This window comes from Pteropus vampyrus, unplaced genomic scaffold (assembly GCF_000151845.1).
Source record: "Pteropus vampyrus isolate Shadow unplaced genomic scaffold, Pvam_2.0 Scaffold72, whole genome shotgun sequence".
Classification (NCBI taxonomy): domain Eukaryota; kingdom Metazoa; phylum Chordata; class Mammalia; order Chiroptera; family Pteropodidae; genus Pteropus; species Pteropus vampyrus.
Genome location: NW_011888853.1, coordinates 3,866,855 through 3,877,403, shown reverse-complemented (window position 1 = coordinate 3,877,403; position 10,549 = coordinate 3,866,855). Strand labels below are relative to the sequence as shown.

At 63.6% G+C, this 10,549-nt stretch overlaps 1 protein-coding gene across 6 annotated transcripts in view; it reads right to left on the bottom strand.

Moving 5' to 3' along the window:
* Positions 1-2,126: 2,126 nt before the first annotated feature.
* Positions 2,127-10,549, bottom strand: part of TMC8 (transmembrane channel like 8) — an 11,025-nt gene continuing 2,602 nt past the window's right edge. For 2 of the 6 annotated variants that reach the window (XM_023531743.1, XM_023531744.1), the window contains exons 2-17: positions 10,204-10,269; positions 9,434-9,750; positions 9,134-9,282; positions 8,579-8,728; positions 8,231-8,313; positions 7,592-7,728; positions 7,109-7,256; positions 6,559-6,729; positions 6,148-6,287; positions 4,937-5,060; positions 4,503-4,600; positions 4,139-4,322; positions 3,851-3,981; positions 3,603-3,761; positions 3,091-3,169; positions 2,127-2,605 (exon numbers count right to left, since the gene is read on the bottom strand). In XM_023531743.1, coding sequence (XP_023387511.1) covers positions 2,387-2,605; positions 3,091-3,169; positions 3,603-3,761; positions 3,851-3,981; positions 4,139-4,322; positions 4,503-4,600; positions 4,937-5,060; positions 6,148-6,287; positions 6,559-6,729; positions 7,109-7,256; positions 7,592-7,728; positions 8,231-8,313; positions 8,579-8,728; positions 9,134-9,282; positions 9,434-9,600 — 2,139 coding nt within the window. In that variant the 5' untranslated portion in view covers positions 9,601-9,750; positions 10,204-10,269 and the 3' untranslated portion in view covers positions 2,127-2,386. The remainder of the gene's footprint in view (positions 2,606-3,090; positions 3,170-3,602; positions 3,762-3,850; positions 3,982-4,138; positions 4,323-4,502; positions 4,601-4,936; positions 5,061-6,147; positions 6,288-6,558; positions 6,730-7,108; positions 7,257-7,591; positions 7,729-8,230; positions 8,314-8,578; positions 8,729-9,133; positions 9,283-9,433; positions 9,751-10,203; positions 10,270-10,549) is intronic. The other 4 variants (XM_023531742.1, XM_011362008.2, XM_023531745.1 and 1 more) reach the window with 4 other exon arrangements.

Below are 10,549 nucleotides of genomic sequence, written 5' to 3'. Positions count from 1 at the left end.
GGTGGCAGTCTTTCCCGGGCTGCCTCAGCGGACCTAGCTGCAGGTCACGTAGCTGGGAGCCCTCTCAGGCTGGGTGGGGCGAATCCAGGACCCCTCAAGGTGGGGGCACTGGGTCCGCTGCTCTCCTCCACCTGCTCTTGCACCTGGGAGACCCCCACCTACTGCAGCCCCCCCACAGGTCTCTCCCTGCCCCCATGTGCATTCTTTGCTACTGGCAGAGTAGGTACATCATGTCATGTGCCCCGGGTCCCCATCGCCTACAAAAGGTCATCCAAGCCCATGGCACACCCCATAGGTGAGCTGGTCCACCCTCGCTCTGACTGTCCCCACGCACCCACAGCCCAGGCCAGGGGCCGCAGGCCCCAGTCTCCCAGCCCAGCCCCGCTCGGCCCATCCCCACACCTTTGCTCAGGCTGTTCCTTCTGCCTCCTCCTCCCGTCCGAATCCTCCCTTCTTCCCTGCTAGTCATGTGCTCCATGACACCTCCTGCTGGAAGGGGTGGTCCAGCCTCTGAGCCTCCTGCCCCCAGGTCGTCTTGCCGGGCAGTCGTGATCATGGGGGCCTCAGGTCTCTCCCACCTGGCTCTCTTAGACCGACGACCAGATTGCAGTGGGCCATGCCCACAATGCAAGTAAGGACGCCCACTGGGACACTTTAAATAATGGCTGACTTAGTCTTCACAGCCACTCAGGAGGGTGGTGCCAGCCCCACGCCAAGGCTGCGCCCAGAATGCGAGTTCGCCGCCTTCCCCACAGCCTCCAAGCTTGTTTGCTCCCTCACAGCTCCCCGGGAGGGCGCCTGGCCTCGCACCTGGCTGGTTCTCAGTAAACATCCCCCAGAAGGACACGAGGCGGTCGGAAGAGGACCTAGATGGTGCTGGGCAGTGGTTCTCCCACGGAGGCGCCCTTCAGCATCCCCCCAGGGGCTCAGCTGCTGGCCCTCCCCTTAGAGTTTCTGATCCAGTCCAGGCTGGGGCCTGAGAATCTGCATCTCTAACAAGCTCCCAGGTGATGCTGACGCTGCTGCTGGTTGGGGACCACACTTTGGCCCTAAGTTGCTAATTATCACCACGCATTCCCCTTCCTGTCGGCCAGGCTGGCTGCCCTGCCCAGACGGAGCACCGAGCTCTCTTCCCCTTGTAGGCTCAATGCCAGCCCCAGAATAGGGCCCCCACGTGTTGACAGCCTGATGGGTCTTGTGATGCTGGGCGCTGGGCGAGCGAGAGAACCAAGCCTTTAATGACCATAGGAAGCCTCCGGCCCGAGGGCGGTGGGCCCGAGCTGCCCAGACACTGCGTCTGGGCCTGAAACCCAGCCAGGCGCTGGGCCCCTGGTAGAGACGTCCGGGGGCTCCTCCTGACCCTCCTTCCTGATAATTCTTTAGATCAGTTCTCAATCCCGGCTGCAGGTAAGTCACCCGGGGCTGCAGAAAGCCCCGATGCTTGACTGCTGACTGCGCCTAGGTCAGTCGTATCAGAGTCACTGGCCCGGGGCCAGCTTCTGACAGCTTCTCGGGTGTTCTCCAATGCTGAGTTCCATGGATTTAATCACTGCAGCTTTGGGCCAGAGGCTTCAAAAAGGAAGCTTCCACAGGCTTAGGAACCTTGGACCCAGTCTTAGATGGCACCCCAGCCTCGCCCACCTCCTGGTGGAACATCTTCACCCCCACTCTTCCTCAAGGCTGGCTCGGCGGGGGGTACAGAGAGGGTGGAAGGACCGTTCCTGCGGAAGGCATGGTGAGGGGCCTCTTTCTGCTCTCCCGAGAGCAGTCCCTTTTTGATGCGGGGTTGCTGGCTCAGAGCGCAAGGCTGTGAGGAATCTTGCTGAGAGGCCAGCTGGACCCGCCGTTACCCAGATTCAGGTGAGCCCCATAAGCCCCTGAAGTCAAGCTGGGGGATCGCTGCTGAGCAGTGTGGCTCTGGAACCAAGGCCCTGGGGTTCAGATGCGGGCTCTGCCGCTTGAAGACTGCCCCTCTGTGGGTCTCCGCTGTCTCACGTGTTTGGAAGACATACCAGGAGGTTTGTGGGGCACGGCACAGGTAGCACACAGCAAGCCCCCAGTGCAGGTTTGCTCTGTGGCCAGGTGGGGCGGCCTCCAGATCTTATGATGGCACCACTCACAGTAAATGATTTCTGAGCACTCCCAATGGATATATATTTATAAATTGTATTCAGGGGTGACTATACTAATAAATTATATACATTATAAAACATTCGACAGAAACAAATTTTCAAGGAATGAGATAAAAGTGTAAACACAAGTTCCCACCTTTTCTTCCTGCTGCCCTTGGGTGTGTGAACCCCGCTTTGGGGCGCCCACTGAGAGTAGCGGGGGTCACCAGGGCGCAGGAGCGTGGGGGCCGCCCTGGGCAGAGGCGGAGTCGGTGCTACTGATCCGCACCGCTGGGGAAGCGGAATCTACAGGCGGGATCCGCGAGGGGGCGCCCCGGCCTGGGGGGCCGGGAGGCCGGGGAGCCCGGGCACGGGGATCCCGGGCAGAAGGATCGTGGGCGCGGAGAAAGAGCGTGAGGCGACTCTGGCAGCAGCCGCGACAGGTGTTCCACCAGGTGCCACTTCTCCTGGACTTGCTGCAGCAGAGCGAGCGGCTGGTTAACAGAGGCGCCTCCTCCCACGAGCCGGCAGCGGTGAAGCGGTCAGCTCCCCAGCTGCAGCTCAGCGGCCCGCGGTCCGCGGCTCGCCCCCTGCCCCAGGCCCCGCCCCCGCCAGAGGCCACGCCCACCGCGTTCTCCCGCTAAACCAGAGGCCATGGCCCCTCCAGATCCCGCGCCAGGTCCGAGGCCCAGCTTTCTTTGGTCCCGCCCTCAGGGAGGCCACGCCCCGCAAGGGCCAGTCCACCCCCAGGAGGATCCAGCAAGGTCCCGTCCACGCCCTCAGACCAAGGCCATACTCCTGCGAAACCCCTGTCGCCAAGTCTAAGGCGCTATTCCTGCGTATGGTTCCCGGCCCGAGGCCACGCCTAGAGCCCATCCTGTCTCTCCACCATCCCCGCTTTTACCCCCGGCCGAGACCACACTCCCGGACAGCGTCTCGCCCGCAGTGGGCGACTCCTTCCAGCTCAGATGACACTCACCCACACCAGCTGCTTCCGGAGTCCCTGGATGGCCCTCGCGTTGGCCTGGGACTGCGAGACGCACACGGTCAGGACGAGGCTTTGGACAGATGGGAACCCAAGGTCAGTCACCCCACTACTTCCTCCCTCCCCACCAAGTCTTTTAAAAACGCCTCCTGGGGTCTCCCTCTGCCTGCGTTCGCAGACACTGCTTTCTCTCCGTCCTTCTTCCCGTGGACGCTCAGCCTCCCCTCCTCTCAATGGCAACAAAGATAACGCTGCAGGTTCGCAGAGCATCTGCACCAGGCACTGTGCTTCCCCAGCGGTCAGGTCAGGGGCCGGCTTTGCAGGTGAGGCCCTGAGGGGGCTGCCCAGGGCCACGGGGGGAACCCCCAGGCCACCTGCCTTGGCGCCCCTGCCTCCCTGGGCTCCCCTTGTCTGGCTCCCAGATCCCATGAGGTGGGGTGCCCATGGAAGGAAGGACCCCTCCCCCCAAGCTGCCCCTCCCTTGGCCCCTGCTGTCCTAGAAGAACCTGAGCAGGATGAGGAGGGGAAAGCTGAAGGCACGGGAGCCCAGGTAGTGGAGGGCGCGCTGGCCAGAGGGTGGCAGCCGGAGGGCCACCAGCTCTGGGACCACCTGCCAGGGGGCCGAGTAGTTGGCGAAGAGGCCACAGTCCCAGGAGGAGTGGATGCTGTGGAGAAAGGGCCGGCGTGTGCTGGCATCAGGGACCCAGTGAGGAGCTGCCCGCCCGCCAGCCTCCAGCCCCTCCACTGCCCTCACCTGCTGACCACGTAGCCCAGAGGCACGGTGGCCAGAAGCAGGCCCAGGATGAGCACCAGCTGGAAGAAGAAGGTGGAGCTGGAGGCACGGAATCGTCTGGGGGACACCTTGGAGTTCTTGAGGAGAGTGTACTGGGGAGCAACAACAGTGGGCGTGTCAGCCCCGCATGCAGATGCCAAGGAGTCCGAGGCCCAGGGAGGTGGCGCTGAGCAGGGGAGGCGGCAGGGGCAGGACGTGAGCCCCACCCAGGTACAGCCCTGCTCCCCACCCCAGCCCGGGAGCCTGCACCTTCTTGATGTAGAAGGTGAGGAAGATGAAGATGCTGTTGAGCAGGGGCAGCAGGGGGCAGTAGAAGAGACCCATCCAGGTGATGGTCTGCCCCGCCACTATGTCCAGCACGTTCTTGGGCACCAGGAACTCCTCCCGGTCCAACCAGGCCCAGAACCGGCCTGAGAATCGCTCCACCAGCAGCCTAGGGGCAAGAAGTGTCCAGGGACCACCATCCGGGAGGACGTGTGGACCCCACCCATCACGGTCATAGGCCCTCCCACTCTCACACGGACCCGCATGGGAACTGCTCACCCTCGGCTGTGGCCACTGGCCATCCCCAGACATGCCCAGGCTCCCCCCGTGTTGTCCCCACGTGGCTCACTTCCTAGGCAGGCTGACGAAGAAGGCGAAGGCCACGGTGAGCAGGAAGTTGAAGATGCTCAGCCGGTACAGCTCCTCCCCGACTGCGTTCTCCCAGCACTGGTGCAGAGGGGCCTGTCACTGTCCACAGTCCCAGCCGCCCCTCGCCCACCCGCTGGGGGGGTCTCTGTGGCACAGGAGCCTTGCCCGGAGTTTGGGATGATTGCTAAGCTAAAACCCAGGTTTCGAGGGTAAGATCTGAGCAGGAAAACCCCACAGCCGGGAGCAGTACCCTCCAGGGCGCAGTGTGGTGTGGATGGCGCCCCTGGTGGTGGGCTGCGGTGTGGCAGCTCTGCCCATGGCCTCTCCCTGCGGTGAGACCTGGGGAGGGACAAGGGGTTCAAAGGGGCAGGGAGGGGCACAGAAGAGACAGGCTCTGATGGAGCCATGAGCCACCTGGTAGTCACAGGCGTTGTAGCCGTAGGACTCACAGCTGGTGTTGTTTCTGCCGATGCACAGTATGGTCTGGCCCAGCGAGAAGGAGAACATCCCCAGGCTGGCCAGCTTCAGCACCACGCACCTGGGGGCAGAGGCTGTGTCAGGGCCGAGGCCCCGGGCACGTGGGTTTGCTCTACCCGGGATACAGGTGTGGCTGATACCTGAGCAAGATCGTGTCTTGCCCAGGCCCAGCCCCTCTGAATCCACAGCCCAGCTCCTTCCAACCTGCTCCATCCACGACAATGTTCCCCAGAATCTTGGTCTCCAGATGACTCATGGGAGAAGGGTTCTGTTTTTAAATCAGTCTGCGAAACACTGCACAGTCCAGGTGTCCTCCCCGTATACCCGATGGACCTTTAATGTCCTCTGGCGGGTGAGCTCTTCCTGTCTCCTACCGCCTGGTACTTGCGCTGCCCCGGAAACCACCGACGTGTGCACGCGCACGCCCGCGTCACACGAGCAGGCGGCCAACCCGACACCATGGCACACACGTGGCATCTAAGTGCATGCTTTTCAATGCTGACGCCTAGCAGGCTGTTGACAGGGGCTGTCAGTCGAAGGAGGCTGGGAGGCAGGGGTGCAGGGGGCAGCAGATGGAGAGCAAAGCTGGGCTGGAGCTCAGGGGGGGCAGAGGGTCTGTGGGTCCGAGACAGGACCCTGGCTTGGAGAGGGGACACGGAGCAGAGCGTGGGGCAGAGGAGGGCTTGCGTGTGAGCCTCCATGCAGCAGGTGTGGCGAGCTTGACCTTGGCTGAGGGATTGGTCCCTGAGAACCTCAGTTTCCTCATATGTCCAATGGGGAAGTGAGGATGGTCCCGCTTCACAGGTCATGTGAGGGTTGTCAGGGTAACGAGTGTAAGCCCTCAGGCATGTGGGAACTGTGTGCATCCCACGCTCCTGGTTCCCCTGAGGGTGTGAAGCTGGTTCCCCACACCCTCTGGCAAAACCGTCACTGGCCCCCCTCAGTGGCCAGCACTTGGTCCAGACTGCTAACTTTCTTTGGCCGGAGGGGCCTGGAGTGCCCCCAACAGGGCCAACCTGCCCTCCCTTGCTTGGCACCCCTGGTGCCAGGAGACAACCAAGACGGGCAGCCGGACAGCTCCTCACGTGCCTCTGAGTCCTCCCTGCCTTCCCCTCCCTCCCGCCTGTCACCCAGGAGGTGGCGCTCACCACATAAGGGTGAGGTTGACTTCAGTGTTGGGAGAGTAGTTCTCCAGCTGGATCAGGAACGTGAACAGCAGAGGACCCAGAAAGTTGACCAGAGAGATGACTCCGGGGGGCAGGTACTGGAGCAGCACGAACAGGGCCTCCTGCAGGGATGAGCAGGGGTGTCCGTGGGCTGGAAGGCCCTCAGAAGCACCCCCTAAAATCCAACTCTAGGTGGGCCCTGCATCTGGAAGGCCATGGACTATGGCAGCATTGCAGTGGGCAATGTCCACAGGTAAGGCCAGCTCGATCCGGCTGTGACTGTGGGCAAATTGCTTTAACCTCTCTAAACCTCAGATTCTTTAAAGTGCCACCTCCCGTCTCCTCCCACAGTTCTGGCTGGAATTAAATGAATGAGTGTCAGTTGCCTGGCACCTCCTTGTTGTCCTGTGAGTACTTGGTGGCCCAGAAGATGGCGCTGATGGCCCCAACCACCAGGACCCCAATGAGGAAGTTGACCCGCAGGTAGGTGAGCAGGTGGCACGCTCTCTGGGCCCGGGTCTGCTGCTGCACCTGCAGGAAGCGACGCCCCTCCTCCAGCTCCACCTGTCGTGGGAGTGGAGGCAGAGGCCGGTTAGGGCTGGGCCAGGCTGGGTGGTGCACGGAAGGGGGTGCTGTCCAACAGGTCGAGACCCTGGTCAGTGGGTGCGGGAGACAGGCTGCCAGCACTTAGACAGGGTTTGGATGACACGGGGCAGGGACAGGCCGGGGAGTGGCCGGTGGTGTCCTACAGACCACGCTCTCCTCGCACTGTGCAGGTGAGCACTCACATCTACAGCCGCTGCCTCCAGCTGTAGTACCTGGTGTGCATGCATGTGTGCACACACTCACACTCACATGCACGTGCACACACACCGTATACCCTCATATACGGTTACACTCGGCACATTTACGCACACATACTCACATAGGCCCTCGCACGCACCTTGAACTCATTGCTGATCTCGTGCTTTTTGATGCTGCTCGCTTCTTTCCCCTGGATACAGAAGTCCCAGGAGGAGAAGACCTTGGCACTGAGAGGCGTCCTGTAGTGCTGGCCCAGGAACAGCTTCTGGGGCAGCCCCTTCACCATCCTGGAGGGGCGGGAGGCCAGGGCCTGTGGGGGCGGGGCACCTCCCGCTTGCCAGCCTCAGCCGTGGCTGGGCCCTGGGTCTGGGGTGGGAAGCCCCTGGCAGTCCCAGGGGCAGGCTTTGGCCACGGCCTCAGTGGGGGGTGGGGAAACAGGGGCAGTGGCCCTTGTCCCTGAGGTCTGCAGTTGGTGACACAAAATTTGGACCCTGGAAGCACCCATGAGCCTTAACGAGTAGGGGCCAGGGCCCTCTTGCCACCGTATGGAGGTACCATGCCAACGGAGGGGTGAGAGGGAAGACCCCCCGAACGCATGTGGAAACAGGGGCCGCGCTCTCACCGCTGCAGAGTCCCACAGAAGCAGAGGAGCAGGCAGGCCAGCGGGCTCAGGAGGTAGGCCAGGCGGATGCTGTATGCCGAGCCGTCCTCCGGCCCGGCCCGGTACGCTCCGTAAAAGAGGTAGGTGTTGCTGAAGGCCTGGGGACGTGGATGGTGACAACTGAGCGCGAGTCCCTGCCAGGCTGTGTGCCGAGAGCTCTCCATGTGTCAACGCGTTAACTCCCACAATAACACCATCGGGAAGGGGTACGAGTACCCCGATTTCACAGAGGCACCAAGGGTTTTGGCGACTTGCCCAAGGCCACAGTTTTGAGGGAGACAGGACTGGAACACGGAGTCTGCACGGTAACCGCTAAGTTGCTTCCCAGGATGAGGGTGAGGTGATATCCTGGAGGCCTGGACCCTTGTGCCCTCTTGTCCGTGGTATCCCCACCCCACTGGGCCCTGAAGGTTGTGGGCACCTGTCCATGGGCCTGGGCTGTGCAGTGGCCTCACCTTCTTTCTGACCCCATCACTGGCCTGGCCAGCTTATCTGTGTAAGACTGTCTCCCTAGAAGCCGAAATGTTCTTGGAGAGGTGGGGTCCTCTTAGACTGGGTCCCCAGCCCTCCTGGCCCACAGCTGGGACAGAGCCCACTCACCCTGCCAGTTAAGACATTCCAAAGTTGGTTGTGGAAACTGGGAACACCAGTCTGGGGCTGGGTGCCACCAGGGCACCAGAGGGCTATGGGGAGGGAGAGAGGGCCAGTAAGGAAAGACCCCCAGGCCTGGGTGAGGCTCTGCCCCTACCCACTGCTGGCCCTCGACCCCACAGAGGCCCGAGCACGGCCCTGGGGCTGGGCCACCGGGCGTACCGTGCAAAGGGCTTGGGCGGGTTGAGTCCCCGGCCGGACCCAGGCAGGAGGCCCAGGCAGGACACAGAGGCTCAGGGCTGTGACCGCACTCCGAGCTCTGGATCGGGGCAGGGTGCGGGCAGGCCAGGCACTCACTGAAGTTAAGGGCAGGGCCTGGGTCAGGGGGCCGGAGCCAGACCAGGGGCAGCAGGACGGAGCCGGAGGTCAGAAGCAGGGTCAGCAGGTTGAGCAGTAACAGGAAGCGAAGGAAGGTGAAGTAGGACTGGATCCCAGTGCCGAAGAGGCCTGCGGGGCAACAGCGGGCGGGTTAGGGCAGCGATGAGCCACCCTGCGGAGACTCAGGGCTGACCCGCCCAGTGGCCTGTGGGCGACCAGTCCGATGGGACGGGTATCGGGGTCGACTGACCAACCCAATGGGGTGTGTGTGACCAGCCTCATGGGACTGGTTTCAGGGTCGTGTCCTAGAGGCCTAACAGTACCTTTGACAGCCACCAGAGGGTGCTGTCACCCACCACAGTTTGTGCCGGGACTATGGGGAGGAAGGAGGGCTGTGTGCGGGGAAGGGGGGTGGGGGCTGGGTGGCGGGAATGCAGCGGGGCAATGGCAAGCGGGATGATGCCCTCCTCTTTATTCTAAACAGGACATTGAGAGCCCAGAGAGGGGAGGTGGGAGCTGGGGTGCAGGTCCTACCCCCGATCTCGTAGAGCGCCCCCTCCCAGAGCCCAAAGCCCTGGGCTAGCTGCTGCGCCGTCTCCTCCAGGCTCCGTTTTGCAGTCCGCCCCCTGCGCCGCCACCGCCGCCAGTATGGGGTCTTCACCCCCTCGGGCTCCCGCAGCTGCCTGGTATGGGGTGGCGATGGGGGCGCCCCTGAGTCACCCACCATGCCCACCCGCCAGGCAGGGTCTTCCGCCCCCCATCCAACTGGCGCACCCTTGCAGCGCTCCCCATCCCCACCGCGGCCTGGGCCGGGGCCGGCGCCCGGGCACCCACCGGAGGAAGCGCCTGTCCACCATGGCGTAGGGCAGCGTGCGCACCGGCGCCTGGGAGGAGCACAGCCGCTCCATCTCCGACTCCCACAGCTCCTCGCCCGCCGGCTCCCCCGGCTCCCCCGGCTCCCCCGGGGCCTGCCCGGACTGCACGGACCACTGCCGCAGCATCTCTGCTGGGGGGCGGGGGGCTGCGGGGCGCCTGCTGGGCGAGCCTCAAGGTCTTGGCCCTGGCACGCCCGGAAGTGAAGAGAAAGATCTGACCTCAGTCCTCATCCATCTCCCAAAGTAACACGTGGCCAGGGGCCTCAGCCTCCCCATCTGTAAAATGGGGGTGGAGTCCAGAGGTCGCGGAAAGATGGGTCCCTCCCTCACAGCCAAAGCCGAGGCACCCAGGGCCCAAGGCTTGCTTCCTCCCACCCCCACCTGCCACCTGTGGCCCAGGCCTTCCAGTCACCCTTCCGCCACAGACAGTTCTCGCTCTTTTCTGCGGCCGATTCTCCCTTCGGAGGGCTCCCTGTCCGGAACCCACAGTTCCTAGGCTCTGGCCTCCCGCAGCGCCCCGCGTCTGGGCGTGCTGGGACCCCCTTCTGTTTCCTATCTTGTGGTCTGGCCCTCAGCATTGGGTTCGCGGCGCCCGGCCAGGGGACCCCAGACCAAGAGGCGCGGCTACAGCCCAGGCCCTGGGAAGTGGACAAAGGGACCCCTCGGCCTCAAGTCTGTCTCCTATCCCCTCACGCTCTGCCTCTTCCCCCCACTCTGCACCCCGCTCACCTGGGGACAAGGGAACAAGCGCCGGGAGGAGACCCTCTGCAATCCGCTCCCTTACTCCAGGCAGGGCTGTGAGGGAGCAGAGAGGAGGGGGTCACATGACAGGAACCCCAGCTTCCCCCGCCCCGCGGTCTCCTCCGGTTCCACTCCTCTGCCCCCACCTCTGGCAGCTTCCTCCGCTCTCCCTCCACCGAGCCCGCACTTCCTGCGAGCGTGGAGCGTGGGGCGAAGGCGGGCAGGTGAGGTGCGCGCAGCTCAGCCTCCCCGCTGCCCGCCGGGCGGGGGTCGGCCCTTCCCCTCCCCGTGTGGGACCCCGGTGGGCCGCGCGGGGCTCGGGCCGGCTCCTGCG